The sequence below is a fragment of the Amborella trichopoda genome, chromosome 5 (assembly GCF_054954075.1).
Source record: "Amborella trichopoda isolate Santa Cruz 75 chromosome 5, AtrichopodaSantaCruz75HAP2 v2.0, whole genome shotgun sequence".
In the NCBI taxonomy this organism is placed as follows: domain Eukaryota; kingdom Viridiplantae; phylum Streptophyta; class Magnoliopsida; order Amborellales; family Amborellaceae; genus Amborella; species Amborella trichopoda.
In genome coordinates this window covers 5,734,593-5,754,144 of record NC_142340.1, presented here as the reverse complement: position 1 = coordinate 5,754,144, position 19,552 = coordinate 5,734,593, and the positions used below count along the sequence as shown (strand labels likewise).

Genomic DNA, 19,552 nt, shown 5'->3' with positions numbered 1-19,552 from the left:
TGTCACCTGTACAAATGCACAAGTACAAAAATACTGGACTTGCCTTGCTCTAGAGAGAGCAAGTTCACAGTATAGAGAAGGATCTGAAATGTGTATATAGGATCATCTTCAAAATTGTGCTTCAAAATAGAAGTTTGGGCCCTCAAGTGATTACCCTTTCAATTTCACCCGATGTCCAGTGCATTGCAGATAAAGGATGAATACATGTGACTTTTCAACTCCAAATTCTTATAACAACCCATCGGTTACAAATTCACATGCAACTGAGTACCCAACAATCATAGTGATTCATGGAAACTTTTTGGGTTCCAGAAAATGAATTGTTAAACCAAATTACTGAGATACCCCTCTCCCAACCTTGCCATTTATCTGCACCACCAAATATCCCCTAACAGACCACTGTTGCAAATTACCAAAATGCCCCCAACCAGGCCAATCACCTTCTCGGTACCTCGCCGTGCAAAAGATAGAGAGCTGCAAGCCGCACACATGCACAACATGTGCCTCAAGTATCATTGCACCCAAACACATGAACATACTCCACATAGGTCTTCTCTTCCCTTCGTTGCATGAAACAATAGAATAAGGAATTCACTTATTTAAACATGACATTCTCTTTATGGTTCGCCATGTGAGACTAAAAACACTCTTCTCTCTCAGCACCAAAGACAAACTTAAACTTTCCAAAGACTAAAATTTATGAAAGGATATTATTTCTAAATTACACCGGATATTTTTCCAAGCAAAAAAAACCAGACTAAGTCAATGGTGCGTAAACTATCCTTATTTGTCACTCCTAACAAACAAGGGTAAATATCCCACATATCAACTGAGACCTGATACCAGCTCTTGCTCACAAAAAGGCCTAAATAAAACACAAGTGACCATGGCAGAGAAATATCAGTGGCTTTAAAGTTGTCAAAGCAAACTAAGATGCTTTGTCCATGAGATGTATGGGTGCCAATATATTCGACTTGTTCGTCTCCACGATATAACCATTCATCACCATCTCCTCCAGCATGAAGTGGGCCTTCTCCAAATGGAACATTATATCAAGTTCACACTGCAACATTTCATAATTTAAAAAGAACATGTAAATAGAAATAAATAAATAAATCAAACTATCCAAGTCAAGTCCAAGAAAAAACTACATCATGTTCTTGAAGAGTAGATAGGGGTGTGTCAAAAGTTCAGGATTGGGTCAGGTTCTGATCCATGGGCTCATGCCGAATGGAACCAGGTTGAGTCCAAATCTGGTGAACTATTCTTTTTGACTTAGAAACTATGAGGACAGGATTTCACAAGCATACCACATTCCCAAAGTGGCGATCCATCGTTTCAACCAACAGATGAATGAACTCCAAGATAGCCAACTCATTCTGCAATAAGACAAAGTTGAGCACTTAAAACGAACATTTATGGGTAAAAATGTCTCTTTTGTGCACGATAAAGAGAGAGAGAGAGAGGACAAACCTCATCATTATCTACCCCAACCAAGAAAAAGAGTGATGCATATCGCCTGTACACAACCTTGTAAGTCCGATGCTCGACGAAAGAACACTGCACTCAAAATACGACCATTACACTAATATCCAAAGGAAAGGGAAAAGTAACTAGCTGAATTATCATAGCATAGTTTTCATGTGCTATCAGAAACTATTAGAAATGAAGTAATATACTTGAGGCGCAAAGACCAATGTGAAGCTACAAAGACCATTTTTCCTCACTGGGTCTCGCACATGAAACCTGTAACAGTCTAAAACTTGAGGCACAAAAGACCAATGTGAAGCTACAACGATTATTTTTCCTCACTGGGTCTCACACATGAAACCTCTTGACGGTTTTAGACAGATATCATATATTCCAAACTTCTACTCAATCTTCTTTGGCGCTCCTCTCCAAGCGCAAAATCTTCAAGTTTTCCTCTCTAGTTCCTAAACGGTTCTTATTTCAAGTATATTCTTCCAATTAAAAATATTTATTGGAATAAGAAAAAAAAAGGTTAACCTCTGCATTATGCTAGTGGAAGCACAAATGAATCCTTTCCTCTAATTTTGTTTGTAGCTGTTGTTTTGTACCTGGGTAGTGTGCTTGATAGGCTTTAGATTAAATCTATGAACAGAAGCTTCTTTGTTCATCGGAATATTTCGGCACATATGGATTTCAAATTTATGAAATTTTAATTCATAAGCAGGTCATATTTTTATAAATAAAATTATATTTTCTAAATAAATGTACATAAATACGTGGGAAAAATGAGTAAAATTGTTGCATGCAGTTTCTTTACAGATCATCATCGTCATCGTCAAAGCCTTTTTCCAACTAATTAGGGTTTGCTACACAAATCCTGGTCCACTGTTCTACTCCATTAAGGGTCATACCCTCAATGAGGCCATAAGTCCCCATATCTAGTTTCTTTACAAATCTTTTACAAACCTAATGGAATCATGTAAGGTAGACCATGGTCTAATATTACCACCCATGCCATTTGAGATTGCTGAATTGCATCTAACTGATTCACTTGTGTATTGTAGTTATAAGTGACTCTTTCTGAGGTATCACCTATCTCCTCATAGAAAATTATAGGATTAGGCATGATATATTGAGATGTATCAAACAGATTTTCCATTTTATTTGATCAAGCCTTTATCTTATTGGACATATATTGAATTAAATGGTGGTGTTAGGCCTCTTTGCAGGGCATTCAAGGCGTAAGCACCTCATGATTAGACTTGTTCAAACCCACAAGTATGTGATAGAGGTGGAGCAACCTGAATATTAGATGCTGGTGCCAATTAGCAAGATCAATATACTTTGGCAATGGAGAATCTTTTCTGAACATTTTTTGCCCTGTATAGGTATGGGTTGGCAAGAGTTCTATACACAGAGTTTGCACAGCACCACAAAAATTCATGAACAAATTCTGCTAGTGCGTACCATTACAATAACCAAAGGCAATAGTCTGGAACTGATTACTCAACATCAATGGTTTAAAAAGCGGATCGTTGACCCGGATCGAGCACCTTAAAAACTGATCCCAATCGGTGAATCGGCGATCCGGATTGGGAATCGGCTGGATTAAAGCTTCAAAAAAATCAGAAAAAATTATTAAAATTTATTATAAATGTTGTTTTTTAGGAATCCAATAAGAAATGAGGGTACTACATTATTAACTTTTATTTTTTCCATCAATTTGTGAATATTGAGATACTCTTTCCCTGTATGAACTTATGTTGACCATTAAATTTACATCACACAAAACAAATCATAGATTAATTATATAATCATATATGGACTACAATAAAGAGTTGACTAAATCAATGAAAATTTGGCCACTAAAATCTCGAATTAGCAAAAAATCCTAATCCGCTAAAAAAATCCAAATTATTACAACCTAACTAACTATAATATTACATACCAACAATATTTTATAATTATTTTATTATATAAATAATAACAAATCCAAAATATTTTATAATATCATCTAATTTAAAATGTATTATTGACAACTGTAATAAAAATAGTACACTACATGATACAAAAATTAATAAATAAAATAAAAGATTTGGTTATCAATGTAGAAATTATTAGTATGCGTACCAATTTTTTTTAATTTTTTAGGTTTCTGGAATAAATTAGTGAAAGAGATTGTTAGTAGAAAGAGAGAGATTTCAAATGGCCTTATTGTATGAATCCTATCTTTAAATTAATATTACTAAATTTATGTTAAAGACCATCATGTTATAAAAATAAAAAATATAATTAGACCATTTATTTCCAGGTTGTATTAAGAAATACTTTTTATTTTTTGACAAGAAATACTTATTGTGTTATCTTTTATTTATTTTTACAGGAAAAATATGATACTTGTTGATTATCTTTTTTTTTTTTTTTGACAAAAGAAGAAGACGTTGTACTACATTTTTTTTGCTTGTTGTATTACTTTTTATTTATTTTTACAAGAAAAATAAAAAATGATGCTGCCAAAGTACATTTTATTTTTTTATGCCTTTTGTTTTATTTTTTGGCAAGAAAAATTTTTTATATTACCTTGTATTTTTTTTACAAGAAAAATAAAAAAATGTTGTATTATATTTTTTATCTTTATCTTGAAAAGCTTTTTATTTTTTATTTTTTAAGTTTTTTTTACAACAAGAAAAGCTTTTTATTTTTTCTATTTTATTTCGAGCGTTTTATTCATTATCTTGAAAAGCTTTTTATTTTTTATCTTTATCTCTATTTTTTATCTTTATCTTAAAAAAATGTTGTATTATATAAACGACGACGCGCGGGGGGTTCGAACTCAAGACGCCCGTCTGAAATTCAAGGTTGACAACCAACACCACCACATCGCCTAATGTGATTCATTAGCCTCTATAATATAATACATATTCAATCATCTTGCTTGAATGATTTTTTGTGAGAATTATCCCACATCGAAAGATGAGTGACCCTTTGTTCTCTATAAAATACTGTGTACTAGTCCATCAGCTGCGTGTGTAGAAATGAGAGGGGGGCAAACGAGTGAGGTGAATTAGCATATGTGAAGATTTTTAAGTGCCACGTGTCACTCTCGTGAGGCTGCCACGTGTCACTCTCGGTGAGACTTGCGATTCAATATTGGGAATCGCCGGGAATCGCAAGTTCTCTTTGGACAAGGGCGATTCCCGATTTTTTCATGAAATCGGCTCGATATCAGACGATTCCCGAGTCGAACTGGGCGAGTCCGGCTCGACTCGGGGAGTTTTTAAACACTGCTTAACATGCTTCTCTGTGTTCCAAGCAGTGTTTTAAAATGCGGCCATGCGGGATGCGCTCGCATACGCATTGCGAACTGGCTCATATGCGCTTTTGACAAATGCGGCCGCATATGCACCGCATCAGGCCGCATCATGGCCACATCCTGTCGCATTGTGCCACAACTGTTTCCACGGAAAAAACATTCGATTTTGCCCCTTGTGGAGGGGCAAAATGGTCTTTTTGTAGTTCCAAAGTTTAGAGAAACTGTTTGGGACAAAGATTTCCAGCCACTTTTGATGCTTTTTTGCATAAAATCGAAAGAAAAAAAAAATCAGCGAAAACTTTTTTTGCATCCAAATCTTAGATTTGGCGGTTGTTTGATAATTGGATGTTCATTTCATGCCTTTGATTGTTGATTTGGGGATGTTAAGGTGAATTTACGATAAGAAATTAGGGATTTCAGAGGCCGTGAAGAAATCGAGCACTACTTCACAGAGTCGGTAAATTTTATTCCTTCTTGTACAATAATACTGTTATACTTATTTTCAAGGCAATGTCTTCTTCCCAATCTTCTAGTAACAAAGATCCGGCTTGAAAATATGTTAAACTAAAAAATTCAAAAAATAGAAATTGTGTGCTACGCTTACTATGTGGAAATACTTATATCGGTAGTATTTTTCAACAAAAAGAGCATTTAGTCGGAATTTCTGAAAATGTAAGAGCATGCCCACAAGCTACAGATGATATAAAAAAAGAGATTAGAGAATATTTGGATAGATTGGAAAAAGATAAAGAGAAAAAAAAAAAAGGGAATTACTTGATGATATGCAATTATTTGATGATGTTGATGATGATGATGATGATATGTCTGAAGTTGCTATGAGGCAAAGGGGTACTCATACTCCAACCTCGAGAGAGACAGTTATAAATATTGGCGGTAGTGCTGAGAGAAGAATACCTTTATCTAAGGGGCCAATAGATTCTTTTTTCACCCCTAGCCCCAAAATTGTGGTTCAGGAGAGAAAGAAAAAAACAAAACAAACCACAATTGACAATAAATATAAGAAAGAACAAAGGAAGTCGGTATGTAAATGGATTGCAAAGTGGATTTACATGGCCGGCATTCCTTTTAATACTATAACTCTGATAGTTTTGCATGTATAGTCCAGGCAATTGGGCAATATGGCCCAGGACTTATTCTTCCTCCACTACATGAGGTTAGGGAGCCCTTGTTGATATGTGAATAAAATTTTGATTTCTCAGAGAGTAGAGAAATATGGAGCCACTATTATGTGTGATGGTTGGTCCGATGGGAAATCAAGGGCATTCATTAATTTTTTAGTTAACTGCCCAACAGATACTTTTTTTGTTAAAGTCTATTGATGCATCAGACAAGTCACATGATGGTACATACTTATCTGGCTTGATGGATGAGATTGTCGATTTTGTTGGGGAGCAAAATGTGGTACAAATTATCACCGACAATGGTGCCAACTATGCTGCAGCTGGGCATTTCTTGACTTTGAAAAGAAAGCATATGTTTTGGACTCCTTGTGCAGCTCACTGTGTTAATCTTATGCTTAAGGAAATGGGTACATCTTTATTTAGTGGGGTGATTTCAAGAGCTATGTTTGTTGTTGGATTTACTTACAATCACACCATAGTCTTAAGCATGATGAGGTCTTTTACAAAGAAGAGAGAATTAGTGAGACCGGGTATCACTAGATTTGCCACGTCATTTCTCACTCTTCAAAGCCTAGCCAAGCAAAAAAGTGCCTTGAGGAACATGTTTTCTTCAGAGCAATGGAGTCAAAGCAAATGGTCAAAGCATAAGGATGGGAGAAAAGCTGAAAAAATTATTCTGAATACATCTTTTTGGAGTCGAATAATTATTGCATTGGAGGTGGCTCGCCCTATAGTGAGAGTGCTTCGACTGGTTGAAGGTGATGCGAAGCCTGCCATGGGCTACATACATGAGGCAATGACTAGGGCAAGAACTGAAATAAAAGATGTTTCGAAGGATGATAAAAATATGCGCAAGTCTATACTTGAAATTATTGATAGGAGATGGGATACCCAGTTTCACAGGCACCTCCAATCAGCCGGTTATTTTCTAAACCCATCTCTTCACTACAAGCCCCCATCCATTGAGTCAGATCGTGTAATAAATGGTGGGTTCTTATATTTTCTAAATAAATGTACAGAAATACGTGGGAAAAATGAGTAAAATTGTTGCATGCAGTTTCTTTACAGATCATCGTTGTCATCGTCAAAGCCTTTTTCCAACTAATTAGGGTCTGCTACACGAATCCTGGTCTACCGTTCTACTCTATTAAGGGTCATACCCTCAATGAGGCCATAAGTCCCCATATCTAGTTTCTTTACAAATCTTTTACGAACCTAATGGAATCATGTAAGGTAGACCATGGTCTAATATTACCACCCATGCCATTTGAGATTGCTGAAATTGCATCTAACTGATTCACTTGTGTATTGTAGTTATAAGTGACTCTTTCTGAGGTATCACCTATCTCTTCATAGAAAATTATAGCATTAAGCATGATATATTGAGATGTATCAAACAGATTTTCCATTTTATTTGATCAAGGCTTTATCTTATTGGACATATATTGAATTAAATGGTGGTGTTAGGCCTCTTTGCAGGGCATTCAGGGCGTAAGCACCGCATGATTAGACTTGTTCAAACCCACAAGTATGTGAGAGAGGTGGAGCAACCTGAATATTAGATGCTGGTGCCAATTAGCAAGATCAATATACTTTAGCAATGGAGAACCTTTTCTAAACATTTTTAGCCCAGTATAGGTATGGTTTGGCAAGAGTTCTATACATAGAGTTCGCACAGCACCACAAAAATTCATGAACAAATTCTGCTAGTGCGTGCCATTACAATAACCAATGGCACTAGGCAGTGAGTCTGGAACTGATTACTTAACATGCTTCTCTGTGTTCCAAGCCGTGTTTTAAAATGCGGCCGCATCATGCAGGATGCGCTCGCATCCGCATTGCAAACTGGCGCATATGCGCTTTCGACAAATGCGGCCGCATCTGTTTCCACAAAAAAAAAAATTCGATTTTGCCCCTTGTGGAGGGGCAAAATGGTCTTTTTGTAGTTCCAAAGTTTAGAGAAACTGTTTGGGACGAAGATTTCCAACCACTTTTGTGGTTTTTTTTACATCAAATCGAAGGAAAAAAAAAATTTGGCGAAAATTTTTTTTTCATCCAAATCTTCGATTTGGAGGTTGTTTGATACTTGGATGTTCATTTCATGCCTTTGATTGTTGATTTGGAGATGTTAAGGTGAATCTGTGATAAGAAATTGGGGATTTCAGAGGCCGTGAAGAAATCGAGCACTACTTCACAGAGTCGGTAAATTTTTATTCCTTCTTGTACAATAATACTGTTATACTTATTTTCAGGGCAATGTCTTCTTCCCAATCTTCTAGTAACAAGGATCCGGCTGGGAAATATGTTAAACTAAAAAATCCAAAAGATAGAAATTATGTGATATGCTTACTATGTGGAAATACTTATATCGGTGGTATTTTTCAACAAAAAGAGCATTTAGTCGGAAGTTTTGGGAATATAAGAGCATGCCCACAAGCTACAGATGATATAAAAAAAGAGATTAGAGAATATTTGGATAGATTGAAAAAAGATAAAGAGAAAAAAAAAAAAAGGAATTACTTGATGATATGCAATTATTTGATGATGCTGATGATGATGATATGTCTGAAGTTGCTATGAGGCAAAGGGGTACTCATACTCCAACCTCAAGAGAGACAGTTATAAATATTGGTGGTAGTGCTGAGAGAAGAACACCTTTCTCTAAAGGGCCAATAGATTCTTTTTTCACCCCTAGCCCCAAAATTGTGGTTCGGGAGAGAAAGAAAAAAACAAAACAAACCACAATTGACAATAAATATAAGAAAGAACAAAGGAAGTCGGTATGTAAATGGATTGCAAAGTGGATTTACATGGCCGGCATTCCTTTTAATACTATAACTCTGATAGTTTTGCATGTATGGTCCAGGCAATTGGGCAATATGGCCCAGGACTTATTCCTTCTCCACTACATGAGGTTAGGGAGCCCTTGTTGAGATGTGAATAAAATTTTGATTTCTCAGAGAGTAGAGAAATATGGAGCCACTATTATGTGTGATGGTTGGTCCGATGGGAAATCAAGGGCATTCATTAATTTTTTAGTTAACTGCCCAACAGGTACTTTTTTTGTTAAGTCTATTGATGCATCAGACAAGTCACATGATGGTACATACTTATCTAGCTTGATGGATGAGATTGTCGATTTTGTTGGGGAGCAAAATGTGGTACAAATTATCGCTGACAATGGTGCCAACTATGCTGCAGCTGAGCATTTCTTGACTTTGAAAGGAAGCATATGTTTTGGACTCCTTGTGCAGCTCATTGTGTTAATCTTATGCTTAAGGAAATGGGTACATCTTTATTTAGTGGGGTGATTTCAAGAGCTATGTTTGTTGTTGGATTTATTTACAATCACACCATAGTCCTAAGCATGATGAGGTCTTTTACAAAGAAGAGAGAATTAGTGAGACCGGGTATCACTAGATTTGCCACGCCATTTCTCACTCTTCAAAGCCTAGCCAAGCAAAAACGGTGCCTTGAGGAACATGTTTGCTTCAGAGCAATGGAGTCAAAGCAAATGGTCAAAGCATAAGGATGGGAGAAAGGCTGAAAAAATTATTTTGAATACATCTTTTTGGAGTCGAATAATTATTGCATTGGAGGTGGCTCTCCCTTTAGTGAGAGTGCTTCGACTGGTTGATGGTGATGCGAAGCCCGCCATGGGCTACATACATGAGGTAATGACTAGGGCAAGAACTGAAATAAAAGATGTTTTAAAGGATGATGAAAATATGCGCAAGGCTATACTTGAAATTATTGATAGGAGATGGGATACCCAACTTCACAGGCACCTCCATTCAGCCGGTTATTTCTAAACCCATCTCTTCACGACAAGCCCCCATCCATTGAGTCAGATCGTGTAATAAATAGGGGGTTCTTAGATGTACTGGAGAGGTTGGTGTCAGACAAAGATATCCACGATGAGATCTAGAGCCATGAATTGATTAAGTTTAAGTTAGCCTTGGAAAACTTTGGGAGAGATATTGCCACTTAAAATAGGGATACTATAGATCCATGTAAAGGCCAAAAGCCCAAAAATAATCTTATTTGTCTCTTACTTTATGTATAGTTCCATTGTTTATTTTATACCCTTAATTTTTAACTATATTCTAAATTATAAAATATTATACAGCTACATGGTGGGCATTATATGGAAGCGAGACACCAAATCTACAATGTCTCGCTATTCGAGTGTTGAATCTCACATGTAGCTCATTTGGTTGTGAGCGCTCATTTGAGCATGTACGTCCTTTACTCCTTATTCCTTAATCCTTATTTTTTGAATTTCAATTTTCTAATCTAAAATCTAATTTACCTGATTTCAAATTTCTACCATAGCTCCATACAAAAAAAAGAAATAGGTTGGAGCAAAAAAAGTTGAATGATTTGGTTTATGTGCAGTATAACGAGCGGCTTAAGGAGAGGTATGAAAATCGCACGAAGCTCAGCCCTATTCAATTATATGAAGCCGGTGGTGATTCCATAAGTGCGTGGACCATGGATCCAAGACAAGAGCGTGTGTTTGAGGGTGAGGATCTTACATGGCTTGATGTCGAGCTAACAACAAGGGCTAATGAAGAAGATCGACCTAACACTAGAGCACAATGGAGTAGAGGAGCTGCTGGGTCTAGTCGCACTCACACATTAGCTTCAGAGGTCAAGGAGGAAGCTGACTCAGAGGAAACCGATGAAGAAGAATACATGGAGGCCGTCGAGGATGATATTGATGATGCGCATGACGACTCTCAAGATGACTTGTCTGATTGATATTTGAAAAAATGAAGTTCAAATTTCAAAATTGACTCTCAAAATGGATGATTGTATTAAGTCATTATTTATTAACTATTAACTCTTCTTGAGCTTGACTTTTGATTTGTATTTTGTAATATCATTATTTTGTGCTTATGGTTGTTGATGGTTGTGCTTAATGATAGTTGTGCTTATAGTGCAAATTTGTGCTGATGGTTGTTGATTGTTGAATACTTTATGAAGCTGGTTTCAAGTTTCTAGTTTCTATCAAGGGATAGTGGATAACTGGATACAGAATCTCCGACAGCTAATAGTTTTGAAGTTAATCATTAAACTAAAATACCTACTATCACATATATCAACTTCGTATTTTGTTCTATGCATTAACTTATTTTCTTAGATTTTTTAGAATTTTTTTACATTTATTGACCGCATCATCGAGATACACCCGCATCCAGGCCGCATCGGCCCCCCACCGCATCAGGGCTGCATCCCATATTTTAAAACACTGGTTCCAAGGTTTTTCAAGGAATAAGTCTCTGATTCTCTAACCTCGTAACCTCTTAGATTAAACATGTTGAAGAATAAAAGAAGCCTTCTTAATGGAAGAATAAAAGAAGCCTTCTGAATTGTCATGATTTAGCTAAATGAATGTCAAAGCCATAGGATGATTTTTTTCTTTCCTTTTTTCTTTTTATCATAGAAAAAGCTATAAGACGATGTCGTCCTATAATGGAAGGATGGGTTTCTACCAAATTGTTCTCAAAGGTAGAAGTATTTACAAAACAATCTCCTGAATTTTGGTCCTAGAAGGCTGATATGATGCAAACTCACTACATCAAGTTATAGAAATAAGCATCTTGAAAAAGACTTTATTGTTGTATTTAAATGAACTAGGTTCCAGTATAAATGGGATAACTAGTTACTTGGAAAAAGCTAAAATATCAATGTTGCTCTACTTAATGCCAATCAGATTATTGCAAAGCTCTTAAAGACAAACAGATTCATAAAGAAAATTTTTGCATAAAATTTGAGATGGGGGACTTGAAGCTTGAGGTAATTTTTTAAAATACAAGCGATAATTCCACAAGTTTATTAATCAGACATTGCAGGGCAAATTGCAAGCTGTTAGCTGTCTGCCAAGCCAAAAACTTTCGGCATTTGGAGACCATCTCAAGTAGAATTCAGGATTTCAAGAATGGAATAATATAATTCCACAAGCATTTAGACATCAAAGTTTCCCACAATAAAATCAAAAGAAAAGATTTATATGTACAGTAGGAACAGAGTGAAATGCAACACAACCTATAGGCACCATTACATATATAGAAGAAAACCCTTTATTTGAACTACTAACAGAGTTACATATTTAGTTGACCAGCACATCACCCTCTAGCCGTACATCAATATCTATTATGTGAAGCTAGCCCATAAGTTCCAAGGTCTACATTCCTAGAACTTACCAGCATATTAATTCTCCAAATCGCATATGACATTCCAAGCAGTTTGGTGACCTCTTCTCAAGAACATACCATCCCATTGCTTTTCATATTGTCCTTTCATGAGAAACTGGGCTAATAGCTGTTTGCACAACAGCTTGTTCATCACAATGCATTTTCAACGAAATAGGTGTCTCAATTCCGCATCTCTCAAAGAAGCATTCAGACATAGCACCTGACACATTGTAGACAACAACGCCCTCTAACTAGGCTTATCAAATATGATATGCTACCACATCGTTTCTTATTCCTCGAAAGTACTAACTTCCACCCATAAATGGAAAACAAAAAAGGGATTCTCTACAATGGCACTGTACAACAATTGAAAGGGATGCGGTGCAGCTTGGTAGCGTGTTTGTTTTGGGTACAAAATGTCACGGGTTCAAATCCTGTCATCACTACGTATTACTTCTGGGCAGTAACGAGGGATCAATTGAGCAATAACCAATCCGAGACTTCATGTCCACCCAATCCTAATAATCAAATGCCAGGAATGTACAATGAATCAGAACCTAGTGCCAAAACAAGAACCATCTATAAAGATCTCAACATAATTTGTCATCCGATAAACATTACAGGATGCGGTTTCCTACGCACGTGCATGATGTGACTCAAGACACATGACATATATAATCAGTAATCTCAATTTGGGTGATGACAAAATCAGCACACAAGCGACTCTTTGATGCATCCCAATATTTTTAAGAAGCACATTGCTAGGACATCAAGTGATAATCTGGTGTGTGCAATACAAAAAGCTTATCAACCATTTCTCCTATCTCTTAACCACGCCTTTCCACTGTTATGCAGTTATTCATTTTTCATCAAGTCAACTCAATCAATTTTCGTTTGGTAATTATCATGTCACCTAATTTCAACAACATCAGTCAGCATTTAAAAAATTGGCAGAGCAGCTAACAACTCACCAGAGTCAGCCCAGGACCAGGAAGCCTGGCAATTCCACGATGAAATGTCCTGGAACTGCCAAAGTCTCATGTTTTTTCATAATTTCAAAAAGTTTCTTATTAAAGAATGTACGGTCCAACTCAGACTTGCCCAAGTTGGACTGGCAGGACTCACACTTGGGCTCCTGACGGTTTGGAGACCGACTTTTTAAAACTGAAATCAGATTCCCAAATCTTCAACATCAAACACCTAATCTGAGCTATTGCTTGAAGTGTGGCATCTAGGTGCCTTTCCTTTATAAGAAACAAGAAAATCAATTGACCTACTACCACTCTGAATCTTCCAACTCATGGTCAAAGGTCAAAGCAACTGCTCAAGTCTAAGAAGGCCTTTTCAATATGCAAAGCTAACTCTCTTTCCCTCTTTCTAACAAAGCAAGTTAAAATCAACACACAAACAACCTAGGGGAATTCACATCAAGAAAATTCTCGACATTCAATTTATAATAAGATTAGGCTTTTGAGGATCAAAGGGTCTTAGTCAGTGTTTCAAAAAGCATTAGGCGGTACCTAGGCGGTCCGGGGGGTCCAGACCGCCCAGCGCCTAGGCAGGGAACCTGGGATGCCCAGTAGAAATTTTAGGGTTTTTCTCCCTCTAAAATAGGCTCTAATAGGTTTTAGGTTTCAAATGAACCTAAAACCCATAATTTTGCACCTTTAATATTAAAAAAATTACTCAAAAATATCCTCAACGAGGGGCATTTCCGCCCTTGAGCAGGGCGCCTGGGCGGGCAGGCGGCCGCCTAGGTGGGTTCCCGGGCGCCTAGACAGGCACCCAAGGATATCCACTTCTTTTAGGCGCCTCGCCCAGGCCCCCAGAACCACCTAGGCGGCCGCCCAGGCGCTGGACGGTCCGTTTTTTGAAATACTGGTCTTAGTGAAGGATGAAAAAATCAACAAAAGGTGGAGAGTTTATTTTTCAAAATTATTAAATGACGAACACAACGGCAGAAGGAACAGTTGGCATAAATGAGAGCGGAGGTCATATATACATTCGTAGGATTAGGATATCGGAAGTGAAAGAAGCTTTGAAGAAGATGAAGATAGGAAAAGCTTTAGGACCAGATGGTATCCCGATAGACATTTAGAGGTGCATGGGGGAGATCGGCATTGACTGGCTAACCAAGTTGTTCAACAAGGTGTTGAAAACAAAGAAAATGCCAGATGAATGGAGGAAAAGTATTGTGGTACCTATTTACAAGAACAAATGAGACATAGAAATGTACAAATTATCGAGGGATCAAACTTATGAACCATACTATGAAACTGTGAGAGAGAGTGATTGAGCAACAACTAAGGCATGAAACGAGTGTATCAGAAAAACAGTACGACTTTATGCCAGGCGGGTCGACAATTGAGGCAACTGATTGATAAGTTTAGGGCAAAGGGAAAAGACATCCACATGGTCTTTATTGATCTAGAGAAAAGTTATGACATAGTACCTCGAGATTCAATTTGGTGAGTATTGGAAAAGAAAGGAGTTTCCAGATACTACATCGACTTGGTGAATGATATGTACGAGGGAGCACTAACTAGTGCATGAACAACTACTGCAGAGACAAGTGAGTTTTCAGTGATAATAGGTCTATAACAAAGGTCAGAGTTGAGCCCATACCTCTTTGTAGTAGTTATGGACTACTCAACTATGCACCTTCAAGATGAGGTAGCACGATGTATGTTGTTCACGGACAACATAGTTTTGATCGATAAGACGCGAAGCAACGTCAACACAAAGTTATAACTTTGGAGAGATGTTCTAGAATCTAAAGGTTTTAAAATTACTCGGAATAAGACATAATATATGGACTACAAGTTTAGTGATAATAGGAGTAGAGACGAGGAAGTAGTTAAAATTGATGGCCAAGAAATATAAAAAAGAGCGCACTTTCGATATCTTGGATCGATAATCCAGAGAAATAGAGATATTGAGGAAGATGTCACACATAGAATTAGAGCAGGGTCGGTAATGTGGAGATGTGCGACCGCAGCTTTATGTGATCATCGCAAAGGGGAAGTTCTATAGGACAATTGTGAGACCAGCTTTGAATTATAGTGCGGAATGTTGGGTCGTCAAGAAATAAGATACCTATAGGATGAGAAGCTGAGATGATGATGTTGACGTAGATGAATGGCAAGACAAGACGGGATAGAATTCAAAATGAATACATTTCAGAGAACTTAGGTGTGGCTCCAATAGGCGATAAGATGAGAAAAAGTAGACTTAAGTGGGTTGGCCATGTGCAGCGCAGCCCTAGTACAGCACCTGTTAAGAGGTGCAAGTTAGTTCAAGTGGAAGGCTCTAAAGAGCAAAGAGTAGGCCCAAAAGGACATGATTGGAAGTAGTAAGAAAAGATATGGAGACTTATGGTCTAACTAAGGGTATAACCCTTGATAGAGAAAAATGGCAAGCTAAGATTCGTGTAGCTAACCCCAAATAGTTGGGAAAAAGCTATGATAATGATGATCATGATTAGGCTTTTGAGGATATCTGTGAGATTGATACAATTATCATGATTGATTTGACAAGTACAACAAAGGTTTTACTTTCTAACTTCTCATGTATGATTATGTGAGCCCCTACACTTACGGACTCAAACAACACTTCTATCACCCAATTTCAGGCAAATGTTTGCACATCCAACCTTTTCCACAGTATGAATTTTTTTCTTTTATGTTTTTCGTAGTGTATCTCCACAACTAATGTTAAAGACAGATTCCAAAAGCACAATGCTCATGAACAATGAAACACTAAAAACAAAGGAACAACTAAAATTGGAAATCGCATAGTACAATATGAAATAGATTTCTTTCTTTCTTTTTTCTTGGAAGGATATAATATGAAACAAAGCATCCCATGGCACAAAGATCTGGTTGGGTCTACAAATAGTAATAACTTGAACAAGTGGACAAGCAACCAAGATTAACCACTTTCATTCTAGTCATGCAATGTCAATAGGCCTTGATAGAAACTCACACCTGAATAAAGTTGATCCACGCAATGGCTGTGGTTTGCCAACAACTTCCTTGTTAAAATGCTATACAAATGGCAGCTTTCCACATCATCTTTAGTTGCACCTGTTGTCCCACTCATTGCCTCATATCTCATCCTCACTAGAGGCATGTGAAAGCCAGTGCTTTGTAAGGCAACTACCATTACATATTCCATTTCTGTAGCTAATCTAGGTTCAGTGTATAAATAATTTGGCATAACAACTGATGGGGATTTTCCAGAACACCATGCATTCATTCCTTATCCCACACTACTATCAGTCTTTTGATACTGATATCTATGAAAAAAATGTACCATCATAATTTGGGTTGTAATTTATTCTAGGAGTCAAAAGAGTAAAAAACACAAAGACAAATGTGACGAAACATGGCTGTATTCCCAATAGTTTTCCTTTTTTATTCTTGATGAGTACATTATATTCCCCATTAGACTTAGGTTGCTACAGAAGATCAACAATCAGTCACTGCCTATGTGTTTCCAGAAACTAATAATTACAATAAAGGGGACAAAAGATCAATTAGTAAACTCCCATGTGGAAAGTTAGTGCCAGTAAGGTTTATTACTTTATTCACACCACTTAAAGCACACGACTCAACGTATCGACAACAAGAAATAATGAGCATGCATCCTTTCCCATTTTTAAGTACTTATATCCCAATATACTTACGAGAATTATATTTATCAAACTTTTTATGTGTTTATGTGCTTTGAATCTTTCTCACATGTGAATGAGCACAGCCTCCTTGAATGAGTGTGACCTTCAATTTTATAGGAAAAATCATGTTCATTACGAATGGTCCTTGAAACACCATTTTGTGAGACAAGTATTATATTTGAATAGACATGATCTGAGAGGCCGCCACTGGAAAATTACTACTTATGATCAAGTGTGCTGTTCCAGATCTATAAATTCACATGGTGACAAGGTTTATGGTTCATTTGGTGTAATAATCTACAAGTAGAGTAACATATTTGAGTTCATCCTCAATCCCTCATCACTTCTTTGGTTGGACTCATTGGAGATAGAGAGAAGAATGGTATTTGAAATCACAGAGTTCATATTATCATCTCCAGGTCACAAGCTTTTACCTCAAGCCATTTTTTTCCTAGATGGCCAAAATAGTTAGGGTAATCAACAAACCAAGCCAGCTCACTTGCTGGGTCAGCTAGCATGATCAAAGGTGCTTGAAAATTGAAAGATAAATTCTCTCTTGAACAATTCCCCTTTGCCATTTTGGAGCCTGTTTTGTTACCTGAATCAATAGTACTTTTGAAAATCTTCTGATATTGCAATTTTTTTTTTTAACTAATCCATAGTGCTTTCACAATTTTAATCCTTCAACGGAATTCATCTAAAAGGCAATTCATTTTTTTACTTTTTTCTATCCCATTCATCTTAAACTTGGTTGTTTCGCACTGTATGATTTCCAATGGTCGATCAAGCACTTTTTGTTTCAAACAAGCAAATCAATCGTGCCACTTTTCCAATGTACACATTTAGCTCATTAAGCATCAACCAGGCTAATTAAAGGCCTCTTAGAATGACTAGGCTGAGCAAATAATCGCTTTTCAGCATTGATTAACCAATTCATTATGGGTTGGCCATTCTTTTGAATGCTGTTTATATATTCTTGACTGATTAATTTGTCAAATTGGTTCCTGAAAGAAGATTACCGTGCCCTGAGGACTCACACATTCAACCTAAAAGAAATCAAGCGAATTATGTCCAGTTTTAGTGAATTTATTTCATATGTTGCAAATGGGTCTCTCTTTATTTTTCTTTTATATCATCCCATTCTTTGTTTCCACCAATTTCTGTACCATCAGCACCTGAATTTTGCCCAACTTCTCAAAGGGATATATACATTATGAATAATATAATAAACAAAATTACATTCCAGTGTAAAAAAAATGGCGATTGTAGGCCAAGTATCAAGGAAGAAACCAAACAAATGGAAACAAAATTTAGAGGATAAACCAATCAATAAATATGAAGAATCCATGGCATCAAGATAACCATTATAAGAAACAAAATTCGAATCAACAGCTCGTGTCATCACAAATACAACCTCCAACATCAAGAAAGAAAAAGCTCGCTCCATTAGCCAAAAAGCCCACGCATCAAAATTGAAAGGATTAAAGAACAACAGTTCACAATGGAATTCAAGATTATAGATCAGATATGACTGAATGCAAATGGTGATAGAAATATGTCCAATTCGGGTCATCAGAAAAGGGAGAGAGAGAGAGACCTGTTGTTCTGTGCGAGCAAGACACTTTCTAACGATTTCTCCTTCGAGTGCCCTTCTCTCCTCCAGAGTAAGGTATTCGTAGTACTGAGCAAGCCTCGTCTGCCCCTGCTTATTCACAAGCAGAATGAACCTGATCCCCATTCTCCCTCTCTCTCTCTCTCTCTCTCTCAAGAAAATAAACCTGATGTGCGCGCCCTCTCCGGTCTAATTTTCTGTCCAGAGAGAAACGACCCAATGGACTGAATCTCCTCTCTATGACAGGACAACCCTCTGGTAACCATAAAAGGGAAAATTTCTTGTAGAACCGTAGTATTATTTCGCGGTAGACTCTACCCTCCGCTCTTTTCTTTCTTTGAAGAGGCGTAAGAAAATCCCTCAAAATTTCCTCCTACCCTTTTCATCACTTATCTCCTCGACTTCTCACGCAAAAAAAATTAACTCCAAATAAATCTTTTTATACCATTTTAATCAAAAAAAAAATTTATATCATTTCAACTCAAAATTTTTTTTAGGGACGAAAAAAAACAAAGAGAGTTACAAAAAAATTTAGGTTAAAATGATACAAAAATATTTTTTGAAACTAATTTTTATGGTCAGAAGTCAATAAGAGAGATACGAGATGAGGTGGTGCGGTAAAATTTTTAAGAGATTTTTATGTCATTTAGAAGAAAAATGAAAAGAAAGCCTACCATGAAATAATATGAGGAATTAGAAGTTTATATGAAATTTTCCCAACATAAAAAACCTTAATGGTGGCAACGGGCCAAGTTGGTCCGATCTATCCCCAAAAATGTTTATGGGACCCGAACCCTGACCTGACCTGACCTGACCCAAAGTTATCAGATCCAGACCAGACGAGACCGATCGGACTCGACCAAAAAATAAAAAACTATATATACTTAAATATATTAAAATATTGTGTTAATATATACATGTATTATTTAATGATGAAGTTTCTATATGTCTAAAGAAAGGGGTGTCCCGGTAAGTAGCATCCCCACACTCACTTACCACATTTTGGTATCCATTCCTACCGCTAACACCCCCAATTAACACTTTTAAAATGTAACCCCCTAATCTAACCCCCTAATCTTCCCCATTGAATTACCTAAATATCCATCTTTTCTATCTTACAACCCCCTGGATTTTATTGAC

The 19,552-nt window shown here is 36.8% G+C and overlaps 1 protein-coding gene and 1 long non-coding RNA gene across 2 annotated transcripts; both read right to left on the bottom strand.

Moving 5' to 3' along the window:
* Nucleotides 1–207: 207 nt before the first annotated feature.
* LOC18443499 (SNARE-like superfamily protein) lies at nucleotides 208–18,603 on the bottom strand. Its single transcript, XM_006853688.4, has 4 exons — nucleotides 18,398–18,603; nucleotides 1,474–1,560; nucleotides 1,311–1,379; nucleotides 208–1,063 (listed from the first exon to the last, which is right to left on the bottom strand). The coding sequence occupies exons 1-4, from the start codon at nucleotides 18,536–18,538 to the stop codon at nucleotides 929–931; spliced, it is 432 nt and encodes a 143-aa protein (XP_006853750.1). The 5' UTR covers nucleotides 18,539–18,603; the 3' UTR covers nucleotides 208–928.
* On the bottom strand, nucleotides 11,867–16,243 carry LOC148781904 (uncharacterized). Its single transcript, XR_016055741.1, has 2 exons — nucleotides 16,112–16,243; nucleotides 11,867–12,643 (listed from the first exon to the last, which is right to left on the bottom strand). It is a non-coding gene; the product is annotated as an uncharacterized LOC148781904 (long non-coding RNA).
* Nucleotides 18,604–19,552: the final 949 nt, after the last annotated feature.

Bases quoted from the DNA above. Each gene is read 5' to 3' on its own strand.
- LOC18443499 (XM_006853688.4), bottom strand. From the start codon at position 18,538: ATGGGGATCAGGTTCATTCTGCTTGTGAATAAGCAGGGGCAGACGAGG. The intron at 1,380-1,473 runs GTTTGTCCTCTC...GTCTTATTGCAG, and splicing joins TTGGGGTAGATAATGATGAG to AATGAGTTGGCTATCTTGGA. The intron at 1,064-1,310 runs GTATGCTTGTGA...GAAATGTTGCAG, and splicing joins ATCGCCACTTTGGGAATGTG to TGTGAACTTGATATAATGTT.